We start from the raw sequence: 20,944 nt of genomic DNA on the forward strand, positions 1-20,944 counted from the left end.
TGATCTGTATACTGAAAACTTTAAGATATTGAATAAAGAAATTGAAGAGTACACAAATAAATGGAAATATATCCCATGTTCATGGATTAGGAGAATTAATATTGTTAAAATGTCCATACTACTCAAAGCCATCTATAGATTAGATGTAATCCATATTAAAAACCCAATGGCATTTTTCTCAGATATAGAAAAAAAATCCTAAAGTTTGTATGAAACTACAAAAGACACCAAACAACCATAGTAATGCTGAGAAGGAGTACCAAGCAGGAGACATTGCACTTCTTGATTTCAAACTATACTATAAAGCTATAGTAATAAAAACAGTGTGGCATCAAAATGGACAAATATACCAATTGAACAGAATCAAGAGCCCAGAAATAACCCATTGCTTATATGATCAACTAGTGTTGGACAAGAGAGTCAAGAATACTCAATGGAAAAAGGTTAGTCTCTTCAATAAATAGTGTTAGGAAAATGGGATAATTGAAAGCAGAAGAAAGAAATTAACTCCTATCTTACACCACTCACAAAATTAACTCAAAATGGATTAAATATTTAAACATAAGACCTGAAACAATAAGACTCCTAGAAGAAAACATAGGAAAAATATCCTTGACATTGGTTTTTACAGTGATTTTTTTTTAAACATGACACCAAAAGCACAAACAGCAAAAGCAAAAGTAAATAAGGGGGACTGTAACAAACTAAAAAGCATCTGCACAGCAATATATACAATGAACAAAATGAAAAGGCAACTTAAGAAATGGAAGAAAATATTTACAAATCATATATCTAAAATATATAAGGAACTCATATAACTCAATAGCAAACACACACACACACAATCTGATTTAAAAATGTACAGAGGAACTGAGAAGACATATTTCCAAAGAAGATATACAGAAGACCAACAAGTATATGAAAAGATGCTCAGTATTACTAAGCATCAGGGAAATGCAAATCAAAACCAAGATGAGATATTACCTCACACATGCTAGAATGCGTATTATTAAAAAGACAAGAGATAACAAGTGTTGGAGAGGATGTGGAGAAAACGGAACCCTAGTGCATTATTGGTGAAAATGTAAATTGGTACAGCACTATGGAAAACAGTATGGACACAAACAACAATGTGGTTAGGGCCAGAGGGAGGGGAAGGTGGAGTCTGTGTGGACAGAGGCAAAGGGGATGCAAAATTGGGGGCATCTGTAATAATGTCCACAATAAAAAATAAAAATAATAATTAAATTCACAGAAAACAAAAATAAAAAGAAGAGGTTAAGAGAGACATACACAGAGGAAAGACCATGAGAGGACAGACAGGTGAAATAGTCATCTACAAGCCAAGAAAAAAGGCTTCAGTAGAAATCAACCCTGTTAACACCTTGATCTTAGACTTCTCCAGAACTTGTAAGAAAATAAATTTATGTTGTGTAAGTCAAAGGGAAAAAAAGGAAGGAGAAAAAAATAGAACTAACATATGATTCAGCTATTTTACTTTGGGGTATATATCCAAAGGAAATGAAAGTAAGACCTCAAAGAGATACTGTACTCACATGTTCATTGCAGCATTATTCACAATATCCAAGATATGGAAAAAACCCAAGTATCAGTTTACAAATGAATGGATAAAAATGTGACGTATACACAAGGGGATATTATTAAGCAATGAGAAAAAGGAATTATTTCCATTTGTGACAACATGGATGGACCTTGAAGGCATTATGCTAAGTGAAATAAGTCAGACAGAGAAAGATAAATATTGTATTATATCACTTGTATGTTGAATATTAAAAAAGCCAAACTCACAGAAACAGTAGAATGGTGGTAGCAAGAGTTTGGGGGGTGGAGGGCAAATGACGAAATGTTGATCAAATTGGGCAAACTTCCAGTTACAGATTAATAAATTCTGGGGAGCTAGTGTACAGCATGGTGTTTATAGTTAAAAACACTGTATTATGTACTTGAAAATTGCTAAGAGTATATTTTAATGTTCTCATCACAAAAAAGGTAACTATGTGAGGTAATGCGTTGTTAACTAACTCTACTGAGGTAAGCATTTAACAATATATAAATGTATCAAATTATCATGTTGTATACCTTAAACTTAATAAAGTTATATGTTAAGTATATCTCTATAAAGCTGGGTTAAAAAAAAAAGAGACCCCGGAAAAAGAGCAGTCTTTAACCTAAGGAAATAAGGCACTAATGATGAAATTCCAGGAATTGGGGCCATAATTTTAATCAGAATTCTTAAATTCTATCCTTCAAGTCATGCCATAGATAGATACTTTTTTGATCTTAGGAAAAAAAGTTGCGTGGTGCTTTTTATTTTTGGTTTAGGTTTATTCTATTTATTTTTAAATGATAACAGTAAAAACTATGTTGTATATACTCTTGTATTTCTTTCTTAGTTCATAAATCCTGGAATCAATTCCCCAATCTCTTTTTGCTTCTATTCTGGCCTGCTGCTAAGCTCTCCCTCTCTTCCTCCCAAAGTGTGGAGGGACTAAGTGAAGACATACTGGCCACACTAATTTTTCCAAGGGTGACCTCAAATTTGGATTTTTACTTTAAAGTAGAACATGAAAATTTCCTTTAGGACAGTTTCCTGTTTTGGATCAGTCTATTAGTAACATTTTGCCAGTAATAGCTGAAGGAAAAAAGTCTAGGTGGAAAAGGAGAGAGGAAAAGAGAGAATTCATTCTTCACTTACCATTTTAAACTTCAGCAAAAAATGATTTATTGATATTTCTTTCCTTAATATTCATCTATTGAATAAACATTTATTGAGTACCTACTGTGTGCCAGGCAATGTAATATATGATTTCACATGTCCAAATTATTTTTAAAAACATTTATTGATTGATTTGAGACAGAGGAAGGGAGGGAAAGAGAGAAACATTGATTTGTTGCTCCACTATGTATGCATGCATTGGTTGCTTCTTGTATGTGTCCTGACTGGAGACTGAACCCACAACTTTGGTTTATCAGGATGATGCTCTAACCAACTGAACTACCTGGCCAAGGCCACATGTCCAAATTTTTAATTTCTCACACAACTCTATGAATTAGAATTGTCACTTTACTTTATAGGTTAGAAAACTGAGGCACAGGGAGCTGAAATGACCCTCCTCAGAACACATTGATGGTAAGTTTTAAAATAGATTCTTTTGGTTTTCAGAGCTACTGTTTTTTCCACCATCCTCACAGCTGCCTCTCCACTTGGAGTTGTTGTAGAGACTGTACTGTGAGCTATCAAAATATTAGCAAAGGTATGCACTGTTGTCCATCAGATGACAGCATTTCATTGGCCTAATTTTGCCAGTCTATTTATTTAGTGTCATAGAGTAAATTGGTTCAATATAGACAAAGGATAGTGTTTTTGGCTTCTTGCCCAATCAAGTTTAAATGTACTTTTAAAAATGTCTCCTTCAAAAACCAGTCTTGTTCTTAATGGGGAAACACTGGAAGCATTCCTGCTAAAGTCAAGAGAAAGAAAAGGATGCCCACTATTGCCACTATTATTTAACGTATTTTATGGGACAATGATTTGAAAATTTTATTCTACAAGTACTTTAGGTGAGTATCATGATTAAGAAAATGTGAGAAATACTGATTTGAAACATGCTTTTCAAATCTACTTGCATATTTTAAGTCTTGAACTATTGATCCCAGAATAACCCACTGAAAAGTCTTTACCAGTCCAGTTTTTAGGAAAGTAAAGTAAGTTTTCTGAACATTTGGTTTGATACATTCTCCTCTTTGGTAGCATCACAAATACTTTATTCTGATTGTTTCCTAGAAGAAACTGTTTCTTGTTTCCATTTCTGGCCCAGCATTTCTAGATTATGTTTTCCTAGGAGAGTCCATCTTCCTTGAGTTGAGGCATAACAAACCAAATAAATCATTAAAAAAAAAATTGTTTCCTTATTAAAAGATGGTCACATTAAAATACATTTGTTGCTCTGTCTTGTTCCCTTTCTTCTTGAAACTCTTTAGATGTCCGGGTGCTTTTCACCATAAATCTCATATTGATGACTCTGAATATCATTTTCTTTAATGGGTCCAACTCCTTTTGATGTTCTGAAGATATCTCATTCTCCAAGGTCATTATCTTAGAAATGTAGCTAATGATATAGGATATGGAAAAAATCATGGAGGATGTCTCACCCTCCTGTCTGAGTTCTTCATTGACCTTGAACCAGAGCTTCATGTTGTGAGGGTCAGAGACCTTCTCTTTGGCTTAAAGTGCTTAGCCAGTGTCCAGGGCAGCCCTTTCTTCTTGTATTCATCCTGCACATCTCTGGCCACTATGTCCAGGCACAGATCATAGCTGGCTATGTAGTTCATGGACAGAATCTCTGGAACAGTGCAGCAGTTCTTGCCCATCACTGTGCTGTTTGAGTTCCTGGTGTAAGTTGTGATTTCAGGCAAGCATGAGGATGGCCAACCTTTGGGGTGTAGGTGGTGGATAGTTTCAGGAAGAGGACAGGCTCACTTGGCACTGTGCTGTCCACCTCTTTGGGGTGGTCTGTGTAGTTCCTGCCCATGTGCATGATATTTTTCCCCACTTTCAGAATTTGACAGCCCTTTGGAGGTTGCCATGGCTCTTACTCTATTTAACATTCCATTGAAGGTATTAGCTAACCCAATTAGGCAAAAGAAAGAAGTTAACATTATAAAAATTGGAAAGAAAGAGATAAAACTATTTCTATTCATAAATAATATAATTGTTTTATACCAGAAAACTAAGAATCAAATGAAGAAATATGACAAACATTTAAGAAAGTTCAGTATGTTATCAAGATAAATAAATTCAGTAAAGTAGCATGATACAAAGTAAATATCCAGAAATCAGTTGTATTTTTACATACCAATAATGAACTATCAGAAAGGGAAACTAAGAAAACAATCCCATTTATATTTGCATTAAAAACTAAAATATCTATGAATACATTGAACAAAGAGGTAAAAGACCTATATTAGAAAATTTTAAGACACCGAAGAAAGAAATTAAAGAAGATACAAATAAATGGAAGTATATGCTGTGCTCATGGATAGGAATAATTAAGATTGTTTAAAGTCCATACTATCCAAAAGAATCTATAGATTAAATGCTATTCTTATGAAAATACCAATGGTGTATTTCACAGAACTAGAAAAAATAATCCAAAAATTTATATGGAACCACAAAAGACTCCTAATAGCCACAGCAATCTTGAGAAAGAAGAACAAAGTTGGAGGTATCATGCTACCTGATATCAAATTATACTATTAGACCATAATAATCAAAACACCATGGTACTGGCATAAAAACAGATATATAGATCAATGGAACAGATTAAAAAGCCCAGAAATAAACCCATGTCTATATAGTCAGTTAATTTTGACAAAGGAGGCAAGAATATACAATGGAGTAAAGGCAGTCTATTCAATAAACGGTGTTGGTAAAATTGGACAGATACTTGCAAAAAAAAAAAAAAAAAAAAAGCCAAACTAGACCAAATTCTTACACCAGATACAAGAATAAACTTGAATCTTTAAATCTTTAAGTCTTTAACTTAAATGTAAGATTTGATACCATAAAAATCCTAGAAGAAAACATAGGCAAGAAAATTTTCAACATTTGTCTTAGTAATATTTTTTCTAATATATCTTCTCAGGCAAGGGAAACAAAGTAAAAAATAAGCAAATTGGGGGAAGATGGCACCACTCTGACAAAAAGCAGAGCGCCCTTGCTCCCAGCCACGGATTTGATTTACTGCTAAAACACTGCATAACCAACTTGGAAATATAAAAGAAATATACATGAGTGGACATATTTTGAGTAAGGAGCACTGAAGAAACATTACAGAGTCTGCACCCATACAACAGCTCACAAGACTTGATTGGAACTAAGCCACATAGTTAGGCAGCCTGAGAGGAAAGTCCTTCCAAGAACGGGTCAACAACAATCTAGATCCAATCACAGCAGGAGAGGCCAAAGAACCCACAAAACGGACACCCACAAAAGGGACATGCCTAGAGCAAATAGCTAAGAAGTATAAGGAAAACACACCTCTGGGCTCCATTGGACATACACTACAGTATACCACCCCACAAGACTGGGAGACAGCAAATATATCTAATATACAGATACAAACACTAAGAACCACTAAAATGGGGCGACAAAGAAACAACCCCCAAAATAAAGAAAAGGAAAAATCACCAGAAAAAGACCTTGATGAGATAGAGTTAAACAAGTTATCAGAAATAGAGTTCAAAGTAATGGTTATAAAGATGCTCAAGGAAATTAATGAGAACAACAAGACACTTAATGGAAAGGTCCAGGAACTTAGTGAAAATATGAAAAATGAGCTAGATATCATAAATAAGAAACAAGCAGAAATGAAGAATACTATATCTGATATCAAGAATATGCTGGAAGAATTAAAAGCAGGCTCAATGAAGCAGATGATAGAATAAGTGAATTAGAAGATAAGGTTTGAAAAAAACACTCAATCAGAGCAGCAAAAGAAAAAAACAATAAAAAGCATGAGGACAGTCTAAGAGAGCTTTGGGACAACATGAGCAAAAGAACATTCACATCATAGAGGTATCAAAGGGGGAGGAAAGTGAGCAAGGGACAGAGAACTTGGTGGAGGAAATAATGGCAGAGAACTTCCCTAAGTTGATGAGGGAGAAAGCCACACAAGTTCAGGAAGCACAGAGGGTTCCAAACAAGAGGAACCCAAAGAAATCCACTCCAAACACATCATAATTAAAATGGAAAATGTTAAGGACAAAGAAAGAATATTAAGGGCTGCAAGAGAGAGACAATCAGTGACCTACAAGGAAACCCCCATAAGTCTGACAGCAGATTTCTCAACAGGAACACTTCAGGCTGGAAGGGATTGGCATGAAGTTCTCAAAGTAATGAAAAGCAAGAACCTGTAACCAAGACTACTTTATCCAGCAAGGCTATCATTTAAAATCGAAGGTGAAATACAGAGCTTCCCAGACAAAAAAAGGCTAAAGGAGTTCAGTACCATGAAACTAGAATTGCAAGAAATGCTAAAAGGACTGTTTTAAGAAGAAGAAATGTTGAGAGAAAGCTACATTGGCATAAAGGGGAAAAGTGGCATTAAATAAGTATATATCAATAGTAACCTTAAATGTAAATAGAATAAATGCTCCAATCAAAAGACATAGGGTAGCTGAATGGATAAGAAAACAGGACTCAAATATATTCTGTCTACAAGAGACCCACCTGAGAGCAAAAGATTCACACAAGCTGAAAGTTAAGAGATGGAAAAAACTATTCCATGCAAATGGAAATGAAAAAAAAAAAAAAAGCTGGAGTAGCAATACTTATTTCTGACAAAATAGACTTCAAAATTAAGACAATAACAAGGGACAAAAAGGTCACTACATAATACTAAAGTGATCAATCCAACAGGAAGAAATAACCCTTATAAATATATATGCAACCAATATAAGAGCACCTAAATATATAAAAAATTTCGCCTGGAGGGGCATGGCTCAGCGGTTGGGTGTCGACCTAGGGTCCAGGCAATTGGGGTTCGATTCCCAGTCAGGGCACATGCCCAGTTGCAGGCTTGATCAATGACCCTCTCATCATTGATGTTTCTATCACTCTCTCTCCCTCTCCTTTCCTCTCTGAAATCAATAAAGATATTTAAAAAATAAAAAAATAAAAAAATAAAAATAAAAAATTTCTTGGTGGATTTTAAGGGAGCGATCAACAGCAACACAATCATAGTGGGGGACTTTAACATCCCACTGTCATCATTGGACAGATCATTAAGGCAAAAAATCAACAGGGAAACAGAGACCTTAAATGACATTTACACCATGGAGTACTATGCAGCTGTAAAGAAGAAAGGATCTCATACCCTTTGGGACACTATGGATGGACCTGGAGAATATTATGATAAGTGAAATAAGCCAGGCAGAGAAAGACAATCATCACATGATCTCATTTATATGTGGAATCTAAAGAACTTAATAAACCGATGAACAAAATGGACTCAGTGACATGGAAGCATGGATCAGACTGACGAATCTCAGGGGGAAGGTAGTGAGGGGTGGGTGCGGAGTGATTAACCAAAGAATTTATATGCTTATATGCATAACCCAAGGACACAGACAATAGTGTGGTGAGGGTCTGGGGAGTGGTGTGGGTGCGGGTTGAAAGGGGTCAATGGGGAGAAATGGGGGCATCTGTAATATTTTGAACAATGAAAAAAATAAACAAATGAGACTTCTTAAAACTAAAATGTTTTTGCACAGCAAAGGAAATCAACAAAATGAAAAGACAGCTCACTGAGTGGAAGAACATATTCATCAATGATACATCTGATAAGAGGAAACATCCAAAATTTATTAAAAACTTATACAACTCAACACTAAAAAACAACAACAATATACTTTAAAATTGGGAAAGGACCTAATAAGATACTTCTCCAAAGAGGACATACAGATGGCCTATAGACATATGAGAAGATGCTCAAGCTCACTAATCATCAGAGAGATGCAAATTAAAACTACAATGACATATCGCCTCACACCTGTCAGGAATGGCTACCATCAATAATTCAATAAATAGCAAGTGTCAGAGCAGCAGCTCAGGAGGTGCCAGGAACATAATGGGAGGAATTGAATTGTCTGGTTTCAGGACCCACCCCAACAGAACCAGCAGGTGGGTGCCACATCTAAGTCTCCATCAAACTGGCTAACACTGTTTGCCTTGCCCTGGATTCCCTGAGACCCCACCCCACCCAACTGGCAGGCCCATCCAAGCTTTTTCCAGTGGCTTTTCCATATAAAAGGCCTCTTGGCTCATGCTTTGTACTTTGCTAAAATCTCTCAAGCAAACAGCACTTAGCCACTGTATACCCCATACCTCTTGCTAAGTGGCCCCAGGCAGGAAACTAACTGCAGTCAGCCCCAGTTCACAGCTTGGCCTCTGCCAGGCATGTCCAAGCCCAGTGCAAGTAGCAGCCATCTGCAGATCACTTTGTATGGCTCTTGCAGGTTGGCCCCAGGCAGGGCATAGGTGGTGGCTGAACTTGCACCTCCTTGGAGGCCATGAGCCAGTGCACCCAGTGGTCAGCCTCAGAGCATGCTGGGTTAAAACCCAATCACCCCCAAGAACAACACAATCAAGGAACGGACTCGGTGGGCGCCAAAGCCCCACTGAAGGGAGTCTTGCTCCATGGAGTCAGCCCCTGCACAGCAGGTCCTTCCCTGTAGTCTGGGTGTCAAACTCTCCCAGTGATGTGCCAACAGCAATCAGGCGTCAACTACAATAGGGCAGTGCCACAGCCTACACAGGGGGCACACCTGAGGCGCTCAGCTTGGGTGACAGGGAGGATGTTCCTTGAGCCTTACAAGACACCCACTACATAAGGCCACTCTACCAAGTCCAGGAGACATAGCAGCTCTACTTAATACATAGAAACAAATACAGGGAAGCAGCCAAAATGAGGAGACCAAGAAACAGGTCCCAAATGAAAGAACAGGAGAAATCTTCAGAAAAAGAACCAAATGAAATGGAGGCAAGCAAACTACCAGATACAGAGTTCAAAACAATCATTATATGGATGCTCAAGAAACTCTGTGAGAACTTCAACAGAATAAAAAAGGATATGTAAACCATAACAAAGAGCCAGTCAGAAATAAAGTATACACTAATGGAAATGAAAAATAATTTATAGGGAGTCAACAGAAGTGTAGATGAAACAATCAGCAATTTGGGATATAAGGAATCAGAAAACACCCAATCAAATAGCAAAAAGAAAAAAAAAAAATTTTAAATGAGGATACTCTAAGGATCCTTTGGGACAATTTCAAGTGTACCAACATTTGCATCATGGAGGTGCCAGAAAGAGAAGAGAGAGAATAAGAAATTGAAAACTTATTTTAAAAAATGACAAAAAACTTCCCTAACCTGGTAAACTAAATAGACATATAAGTCCAGGAAGCACAGAGAGTCCCAAACAAGATGAACCCAAAGAGACCCACAACAAAAGGTTAAAGATAAAGAGAATTTTTAAAGCAGTATGAGAAAAGCAGTTAGTTACCTACAAGGGAGCTCCTATAAGAGTGTCAGCTGATTTCTCAACAGACACTTTGCATGCCAGAGTTAATTGGCACCAAATATTCAAAGTACTGAAAAGCAAGGACCTAAAACCAAGGTTATTCTACGGCAGGAAAGCTATCATTTAGAATCAAAGGATAGATAAAGAACTTCCCAGAAAAGAGAAAGCTAAAGGAGTTCATCACCACCAAACCAGTATTATAAGAAATGTTGAAGGGTCTTCTTTAAGAAGAAGAGAAAAAGGTAAAAAAAATATGAATAATAAAATGACAATCAACACATATCTATCAACAATTTTTTAAAATACAAATAGATTAAATGCTTCAATCAAAAGAAATACAATGACTAAGTGAATAACAAAACAAGACCCTTACATATGCTGTCTCCATGACACTCAGTTCAGAAGTAAAGACACACACAGACTGAAAGTAAATGGATGCAAAAGATATTTCATGAAAATGGAAACAAAGCAAAACAATAAAAGCTGGGGTAGCAATACTTATACCAGACAAAATAGAACTTAAAACAAAAACTATAACAAGAGACAAAGAAAAACCCAACAACCAGTCTGAGTACTCATCCAAAGAAACCCAAAACACTAAATTGAAAAGACATATACATCCATGTGTTTATTGCAGCATTATTTACAATAGCCAAGATATGGAAGTAACTTAAGTGTCAATCAATAGATGAATGAATAAGGAAGAAGTGGTGCATATATACAATGGAATGATTCGGCCATAAAAAAATGAAATCTTGCCATCTGCAACAACATGGATGGATCTAGAGAGCATTATGTTTAGTGAAATAAATCAGACAGGAAAGGCAAGTGCCAAATGATTTCATTTATATGTAGAATCTAAAAAATAAAATAAATGAACAAGTAAAACAGAAACAGACTTATAAATACAGAGAACATTTTGAAGGTTACCAGATGGGAGAGGTGTTGGGTGGATGGGTGAAAAAAGTGAAGGGATTTAGAAGTACAAATTGATAGTTACATAATAGTCATGTGGATGTAGAGTACAGCATAGGGAATATAGTCAATAATATTGTAATAACTCTATGTGGTGTCAGGTGGGTAATAGATTTATTGAGGTGTTCACTTCATAAAGTACGTAAATGTTTAATCATGGGCTTGTACACTTGAAACTAATATAATACTGAACATCAACTGTAATTTTAAAATAAGATAAAAATAATTTTAAAAATTATATACCCTTCACATATGCAAACAGTTTCCAGTTAGAAGATATAATGTTAGAGAAGATCTCCATTTTAAAGAGCAACAAAATGTTTAAATACCTAAGAGTAAATGTATAAGAAATGCACAAAGCCTAGATGACGAATACTTTCAAACAGTTTGATGTTTAGTACCTAAACCCATTAATCAATCCTAGTATCACTAGAAACAACCAGGGATATATATGCCTTCTGATGTGATGATGTACTATGAAGTACACAGCATCAACTAAGAAGTACCCTTACTAAAAATTTTGAATGTGAATTTTATTAAGCCTTTATAGCTATTTTCTATTTATAAGAAATATGAGGGGTAGAATAACAAATTAAATAAAAACACAATGAAGCAATCAGACAAGTCCAAAACATGAAAAATTCCATAGGACAATTGACCACATTTCTTTAACAAATGAAAGGCATAAAAAGGGAGGAAGGGTACCACTACAGATTAAAAGAGAATTAATAGATGTAACAACCAAATACAATGTGTGGAACTTGTTTTGATCCTGATTCAAACTAACTGTAAAAAAAAAAAAAAATTAGAAATCATTGGGGAAATTTGAATAAGAACTGGGTATTATATGATAAGCACAAGGTATTTGATAATTTTGTTAAATGTGACAATGGTCTTGGGGTTATACAAGAAAATGTCCATATTTTTAAGAGATGAATACTAAAGATATTAAAGGAGTGAAATGCCGTGATATTTGAGATTTGTTTTAAAATAATACTACTTGGCTGTAAAAAAGAAGGCAAGCTTACCCTTTGCGACAGCATGGATGGACCTGGAGAGTATTATGCTAAGTGAAATATGGCAGTCAGAGAAAGACAAGTACCATATGATTTCACTCATGTGGAATCTAATACAGTCCCATTCTGAGGTACTGGGGGTTAGGACTTCAACACATTAACTTTCAGAGAACACAATTCACCTCATAATACATTTTAATCTGGATAATTTTATGGAGATTATTGTACTAAACCCTTTGGTTTTGTGTATGTTTGAAAATATGTATTAAAGAACATTTAGAAAAGGACATAAGAGTAGATCTGAACTTATTGACATACATGCTCCATGAATAAGAAAACTCACCATTAGAAAGATAGCAATTTTCCATAAGTAAATTTATAATTTTTTAACACATCCCAATAAATATATCTACATTTCTTTCCTGGAACTGAACAAGCTTATGTAGAAAAATAAGTAAACAAGAATAGCCAGGAAAACTCTGTAAATGAAGAGCAATGTGGTGTGAAACAGCCTTACTAGATATTAAAACATACTTTGGAGCCTCAAAAATGAACACTGTGGAATTGGTGCATGAATGGAAGAGAATAATAATCCAAAAACAGGCTCAAATGTATATAGCAACTTAATATATGATAAAGGAAGCTTTTCACATCAATGGGGGTAGAAATGAACTTTCAATCAATGATGGACAACTGAATATTCATACTTCACATCATATATCGAAATAAAATTGAAATAGATCGAAGATTTAATTTTTAAAAATGAAACCATACAAGTACTAAAAGAAAACTCTGAAGTGAAGAAGGCCTTTCTAACTATGATTCAAAATCCATAATTAAAAAATTATGAACAAATTTCACTTCATGAGAATCGAAAACTTTTTGTGGCATACGACAAGAGACACATACCATAAGCAAAGTCAAAAGACAAATGACAAAAGGGCAAAAATATTTGTAACTCATATCACAAAGGGCTAATTTCCCTAATGTTTAAAGAATTCCTAGATTGAGGAGAAAAGTCAATAGCCAATATTATATTTTGTTTATTTTTTTATTATGTGTTTCAAGTGAACAACATTATAATTAGACATTTATATATACTACAAAGTGATCACCCTGAAAAGTCTAGTCACTATCCATCATCATGCAATTTACCTCTTTTACCCCTTTCACCTAACCCTAACCCCCTTCCCCTCTGGTAACCACTAATCTGATCTCTGTATCTATGAGTTGATTTTTTTTGCTATGTTTGTTCATTTTTTTGTTTTGTTTTTTTGTTTTTAGATTACACATATAAGTGAAATCATATGATTTCCTGGTGTTACTTATTTCACTTACCATAATACCCTCAAGGTCCATCCATGTTGTCGCAAATGGCAAGATTTCATTATTTTTTATGGCTGAGTAGTATTCCATTGTGTGTATGTGTGTGTGTGTGTGTTCCATAGCTGCACCAATTTACATTCCCACCAAGAGTATATGTGGGTTTCCTTTTCTCAACATCCTCTCCAACACTTCTTATTTCTTGTCTTGTTGTTAATAGTCATTCTAACAGGTGTGAGGTGATATCTCATTGTGGTTTTGATTTGTATTACCATACACAAAAATTAATCCAATATGGATTAAAGAATTGAATGTAGGACCTAAAACCTTAAAATTCCTAGAATAAAACATAGGCAGTAAGCTCCTTGACATTTGTTTTAGTGATAATTTTATAAATATGACTCCAAAGGCAAGGGAAACAAAAGCAAAAATAAACAAATGGGACTACATCAAACCAAAAAGCTTCTGCACAGTAGAAGAATTTATCATCAAAACAAAAAGGAGAAGGGACCTGGAGAGTATTATAGTAAGCAAAATAAGCCAGTCAGAGAAAGACAAGTATCACAAGATCTCACTTATATGTGGAATCTAATGAACAAAATAAACTGAGTAACAATATAGATCCAGAGACATGGGAGGATGGAATAGACTGATGAATCTCAGAGGGAAAGGAGGAGGGGAGTGGCGGGAAGAGATTAACCAAAGAACTTACATGCATAACCCATGGACACAGACAATAGTACAGTGAATGCCTTGGGGGTGGGTATAGGGTGGAGGGGGTCAATGGGGGAAAAAGGGGACATCTGTAATACTTTCAACAATAAAGATAAATTTAAAAAAGAATAGCAACAAAAACAAACAGGAAACATACTGAATGGGAGAAGATATTTGTAAATCACATGCAATAAGGCATTACATCCAAAATATATTAAGAACTCAGACAACTCAACAAGAAAACAGACAACCTGATTAAAAAATGGCAGAAGATCTGAGTAGACATTTTCCCAAATGAGATAAATAGATGGCCAACAGGCACATGAAATGATGTTTAATAACCAATATTTTTAAAAAGGGGTATGGAACTACATAAACAGATAGTTCAGAAAAAAAAAAAAAGAAATCCAAACGGCCTTTAAACATCTGAAAGGATTCCACTTCTTTAATAAAAAATAAAAAAGTTGATAATCTGCCTCCCACATGCTCCCCAACTGGGAATCAAACTGGCAACCTGGGTAAGTGCCCTAACCAGAAATCAAACCTGCCACCTTTTGGTGTAAGGGACAACACTCCAACCAACTGAGCCACAATGGCTAGAGCTACCCTGAGATTCTTTTCCTCACTTATCAATTGGCAAAAATTCAAAAATTTGACATCACACTCTGTTAATGAGCCTAGAGAAAATAGGGACTCTCAAACACTGTTGGTGAAACTGTGTATTGGTACAACACTTGTGCTAGTTTGGTAGGTTAGCCATAACGAAGTACCACAGACTGGGTGGCTTAAACAACAGAAATTTATTTTCTCAAAATTATGGAGGCTAGATCAAAATGCCAGCAGGATTGCTTTCTGTGAGGCCTCTCTCGGTGGCCATCTTCTCTCCTCTGTGTCTTCAAGTGGTCTTCCCTCTCTGCATGTCTGTGTTCTCATATCCTCTACTAATAAGGAAACCAGTTAAATTGGATTAGAGCCTACCCTAATGACTTACTTTCAACTTAACTACCTCTTTAAAGACCATATTTCCAAATACAGTCACATTCTGAGTATCTGGGGGTTTGCACTTTAACGAGTGAGTTTTGAGGGACACAATTCAACCCATAACAACCATTATGGAAGGAAATTTAGAAATAGCTATCAAAATTACCAATATAGTACCCTTAACCAGATTTTGCTTCTGGAAATCTATCCTGCAGCTATACTTGTACACATATAAAATGACATACATCCAAGGATATTCATTTCAACCTTGTTTATACTAGCAAAAGTTTGGAAACAACCCATGTCCACCAATAGGAGACTATTTGAGTAAACTATGCATCACTGACACAGCGTAAAATTATGCAGCTGTAAAAAGAAATGAGTAAGCTCTTTGTGCACAGCTAAAGAGAGATCACAATGACATCTGAAGTAAGAAAAGAAAGGCACAAAATAGTGTAATAGCATGCTACCTACATCTGAGAAATACATTCATATTTACTTGTAAAGTACTTGCATAAAGAAACACTGAAGGCTAAATAACAATGACAAAAAAGTAACAAAATTGATTACTAATGGGGTACAATGGGGGCACAGAATAGAGGGGGCAGAAGTGCAAGTGAGACTTTTCTATATATTTCTTTTTATAAAGTTTTCATTCTTAAATTATGTAAATTCAAAAATAATTAAGATTATTATACATAAAGCTTGACAGTTCAGCCATGAAATTTCTAGTACAATGTGTGACTTACTCTAGTCCTTTTACTTTTGAGAATGACTATTCTATATTTATTGAAGCTTCATCTCTGGTTTTCAAATTGTGCTCTTGTGAGATAAAGAAAATCCCCAGGGGTTGCAAATGTTTCTTTATTTTTATTTTTCTTTGAAGAAAGGAACTGAGTTTAAGAGGACTAGAAAGAGTCCAGCTGGATTTGATGTTGACCAAATAGGAGATTGCCCAGGTGCTATTGATAACCAGCACTCGGCAGCACAAACGCCCTTGGGTGTGCATCACTTCAAGCAAACAGAAATGTGCCCTGCTGACAGTAGGGTGCCTGGGTAAGGGTGTGGGTGGACTGGGGAGACCCAAGTGCACTGCATCCAGCTGAGAGCGAGATTCCTTGAGAGAAAGCCCCCTTCCTGTCACAGCACCCACAGCACTCTTAGCCTGCTTGCAGCCCAACAGCCTCTCTGAGAATGCTACATTTAAAAGTGCAGTTTTTGGATGATTCCCAGAAGATTTTTGTGGTTGATGTAAGTGGAAATTACATTGCTATTATTCCTTTATTATTCATTCAATAATGGTCATTTGTGGACAGCCCATTAGCCAGCAATGTTATGTCTTCGTTAGGACTGAATGACGGAGGACTGTGGTTTTTAGCTTTGGAAAAAGAGATCTGTATTTAATATCACAATGTAGCTCATGTTTTCCCATTAACCTTTCTTCTAGAACAGGTTCTCTTTTCTCAAGGGACAACAAAAGCAATTTTTAAAGATATGCTAAATATTCGTAAAAAGACAAAGCAGCAATAACTTTGTTGTCCTACCCAAAAAGGTATTATTGCTCATTGAAATAATTTGCCCATTAGTCTCAACCTATGAACAATTATGGGGAGAAAACTGTGGTTCTGAGGGAAAGGAGAAGGGGAAAGCTATCCTCCATTTCTGAAGAAAATCTATGGGCTCTTGGGTGAGGGTAGAATTATGCAATTGTAATGAGAACTTCAGGAAGTAATGACAAGTATGAAACAGAAAAATAAGATAAGAGACTACTTAGTTTGATTTAGTACTTGTAGTTCAGGGTTCTTAATATCATTCCTAGCTGTAAGATGATTGCGTAAAATTATACCTCATTTATTCAAGAAAGAACAAATGTATTAAACGCATCATTTGGGGCTCATCTTCCAGTATAGTAAGATATGTACATTTTGATGTCAGGTTTTATGTATGAGCATTTTGAAATCTTCTATGATTTTATTGGAACAAAAATGCAATTTTCTCTGATTTACATTAGCTACTAACAAAGAGCAAATAGTTTATTTTCTTTTAAATTCATACAAAATGCTGGTTGTTTTCTTTTATACATAAACTAACAACTGCTGTTGGTTGTGTGGGTAACCCATTTTTCAAATGAGTGTTTCATTTTTATTTGAATAATGTGCTTTGTGGGTGATGACTTCATGGCTTCAGATGCTGTTCTGCTCTCTTCCTTTCATTTTTATTTGCAAAAGGCATTTTAGGTCCACGGACCTGAATGGTTTGTTTTTGTAGCAAATAGCTTCCATTAGAGGTACAAGGCATTTCGTATTGTTTCTTGGAACTATATTTAAGGAGTAGAAAATGTCTTTTGAGTAGTTTATCCATTTGCAGGCTGGTGGTGTACACTCACAGCGCTCCAGTACCTGAGTTAGTGTGCTGGGTATTCAAAAGACACTGCTTTAGGCTAAGTTTTTAATAGATATTTCAAGCAACTCAAAGAGAAATCTTTGACAAAAAGTGACAGAAGGACTTTCTGAATGTGGAGTTCAAATTCAGATCCCATTAAATGGGGGAGGGGGAGGTAGAGTACCATAGCTTCACAAAATTTTCCTTCTGAGGAGCTGATTCCAGCAACTTGAATCCAGCATGATTTGGCTTCAATTCAGACTGTTTCTTTCCAGCTGCAACACATTGTGTTCCTTGGGAAGATAATGGGAGAGATTTGATACCCAACAATTCGGGTGTCACAGCATCTGATTCTTTTTGCTCTGTGGAAGGCTGTTCTGTAAGTAGCAATCATGGTGTCACTGAGAGTGGCAATAGCACTAACTGTAGTCCCATGAGCAGCTTTCTCCTGAGGGGAATGGAACCTTAAGTTAGCAGCCAGTTATACAACAGTGTCTTCTCTCCTTAACAAGAGTAGACTGATGATGATGATGATAGCAGTAATAGTGAGTTACAAATGAATAACACTTTGACATTTACAAAGTCATTTCACATCCATTAGTTTATTTGACCTTTCATTCCACCCTGTGAGTGAAGGTAGGAAAAAAAATTAATCTTTTCCCATTTTGCAAATAAAGAGATAGGTGCTCAGAGAGCTTAAGTGACTTGTGCAGAATTACAGAGCATATAAATGCAGAGCTGTGGCTTCCAATCCAGAACTCTCCCCACTATTCAATGTACAGTTGCATCCATAAGACTCATCTGCTAATAGCCTTCTAGTCCTGTAATATTGCTCATGCACATTATTTATTTTCTGTTGCTCTCAAAGGGCAAAGAATTTGGCATACAGTGAGCCTTTGATAACTGGTGTCCTGAGGAGCTATGTGAGAAACTGGTTCTTAGCAGTCAGGGAGAGCATGGCATGAATCTTTTCACTGATTCAAAAGCTTAAAAAGCAACCTAAACATTTCCTCTTTTATTAGTTCTAATATCTTAAACAGGATGAAGAAGTGCTTGGAGCCATAATGGAGAGAACCATTAGCAGCTAAGGAAAGCCACATGGAAGGGCTTTTGCTACCAAAATTGACTGAAATCTCAAGAGGCATGGATCAGTCTCAGGGGGAATTGTTCTTCAAGATAAGATTTAGAAAACATAATTGGCTGCATGGGGAGAAATTATGGAATCTTGGGCATCTGTGTTGATTTTACAGAAAGTATGGTAGTAGAAATATGAAAAGGACATATGATCAGATAGAATAATGTCTCTTGGGTAAGGCTAATTGGCATCTAGAATCCTTTACCTCCAGTAGCAATATCTTGGTGAATTTGTTGGTGTACAAGATCTGGCTCAGGCCTACATACTCAGAAGCCTGATGTGTCAGCACTTCACAAGAACTGAAGTCAAAAACTGTTATTTAAAATCAGGATGTCAGTGTCACTATTTACAGTGGGATTGGGGACACTAAGTCTTCTCATCAGTTACATCAAATACCAAATGTCAGAAAAGTCAGATTTAAAGGAATTAGACATATGATTCTAATATTTGATGGCCTGATAATACATCCAACTCCACGAAGGCCCTGTCATTCAGACCATTTAGTCACTCATTCATTCATTTAGTTATTTTGTTAACAAATTATTATTGAGATCATAATATGTTCCAAGCCCTTTCTGGGCACATTAGACTCTACCATATGGGTAGGTAAAGTACTTGAGCAAGGGAATGCTCTCGCCTGGGCAGTGCTGGCTTTTTTTTCTCTCATTGCATGGTTGAAAATCTCCCTTTGTGATTGACCAATCTGTCTTTAACTTGTTAATGCCTTTAATTAGCTTACAGAGAAGAGTGGCTGGCCTGAAACATCTTGGTTTTTTGAAGTTTCTTTGAGTGTCTGTACTCAGAGGCACCCTGTGTTAATTTTACAGATCAACTCTGAGAATGTTTGTCAACCTTTTTTGAATTTCCAAAAATATTTGGGGAATGGAGGATAGATATGAGACTTTAGAATTGCTGGAATGTGCCTACAGAAGTGTAATCCAATGAAGAAAATGTATTTAGTGAAAACCTTATCTTACTTTTCAAGCTTTCATATTTATTTAAGGAAATTGATTATTGTTAAATATCAACATCATCCTTGGTGTGGTACTTATCATGGACTTCATATCTTTAGATAATCAAGGAGGGCTCTCTAGTATGATGATGGGAGTGGGTAAACAAGAGGAGAAATGTGATGTTTCTCTCTCTCCCCCTCTCCCTTCCTCTCCCTAAAAAAAAAAAAAATCAATAAAAACATATTTAAAAAGATAATTGCAGATTTTAGTGTGAATTCAGTTTAGTCTCTTCATTATGGGGACTGGAACTTTTCTTGACAGAAAAAGGGAGGACAAGACCAAATCTAAGGCTTTCTCAGCTCTTAGAAATAGTAAAGAAGGTCAGGTTTCTAGCTTGACTATGAATCCTCCCAATACCTGCGCATACCAGTAGCAGTAACGAATGTTCTTGAAGGAAGACCTTTTTTTTTTTTTTTTTATCCTCACCAGAGGATATTTTTTTCCATTGCTTTTCAGAGAGACTGGAAAGGGGAGGGGGGAGAGAGAGAGAGAGAGAGAGAGAGAGAGAGAAACATTGATGTGAAAGAGACATATTGATTAGGTTGCCTCCTGCACGCTCCCAGACCAGGGCTGGGGATCGAGTCTGCAAACCAGGTACATGCCCTTAGCTGGAATCAACCTATGACCCTTCAGTCTGCAAACCAATGTCCTAACCACTGAGCCAAACCTGCTAGGTCAGGACGACCTTTTTTAAAAAGCCTGGACTGTTTGCCTATCTTGGGTTTAGATGGAAAGTTTTCAAAAACAATAATCCCATCATTATATTTGACACAGTTCTGTCTGCTATTCCCCTGTGTGCAGCAGTGCTGTTTTTGTAGAAGCACAGTGGAGGGGGAAGAACAGCTATTGTTTGTGAATTTTCCTAACACATAATTCATTTTGATAGTTTCTGGAACCTAAAGTCAAAATAAGAGTTTTGAAACATCTCAAATCTTAACATTTACCTGATTGCTAAGTGACTGTATCGTCAAGCACAGCTGGTACCTAGTGGCTTACACAGCAAGAGAATATGGTGAGTTGGTTTACCTCATTCCTTTGAGAGCCCGTCATAAAGGCCACCAGACCACATTTTCTGAAGGAGGCAGAGGGCAGGCAGTGCCAGACTGAGCACTATTCAAGATAAAGAACACCTAGTGATTTTTTTATTGATAGTGATATTTATCCTTGGATGATTGTCCAGGAGCTGGCTTTTCAATTTTTAAAGATGAGAGATCTTTTATAGTTTTGTCAGTGATGAAATACATTACTCTCTTATTCATAAGGAAAAGCTGTTCCAGCTCCAATGAGATGGAATTTCTC

At 36.1% G+C, this 20,944-nt stretch overlaps 1 protein-coding gene and 1 pseudogene across 3 annotated transcripts in view; one reads left to right on the forward strand and one right to left on the reverse strand.

Moving 5' to 3' along the window:
- Window positions 1-3,998: 3,998 nt before the first annotated feature.
- On the reverse strand, window positions 3,999-15,155 carry LOC308551718 (oxaloacetate tautomerase FAHD1, mitochondrial pseudogene; annotated as a pseudogene). The gene is made up of 2 exons: window positions 15,126-15,155; window positions 3,999-4,592 (listed from the first exon to the last, which is right to left on the reverse strand). The product of its transcript is annotated as an oxaloacetate tautomerase FAHD1, mitochondrial pseudogene (transcript).
- A 1,154-nt stretch (window positions 15,156-16,309) lies between these two features.
- Window positions 16,310-20,944, forward strand: part of FRMD7 (FERM domain containing 7) — a gene marked incomplete at both ends in the record, with an annotated part of 38,462 nt that continues 33,827 nt past the window's right edge. For both annotated transcript variants that reach the window (XM_081125752.1, XM_081125753.1), the window contains one exon: window positions 16,310-16,366. In XM_081125752.1, the coding sequence (XP_080981878.1) occupies window positions 16,310-16,366 (57 nt within the window). The remainder of the gene's footprint in view (window positions 16,367-20,944) is intronic.

The sequence above is a fragment of the Miniopterus schreibersii genome (genome assembly GCF_964146895.1).
Source record: "Miniopterus schreibersii genome assembly, chromosome: X".
Taxonomy (NCBI): Eukaryota; Metazoa; Chordata; class Mammalia; order Chiroptera; family Miniopteridae; genus Miniopterus; species Miniopterus schreibersii.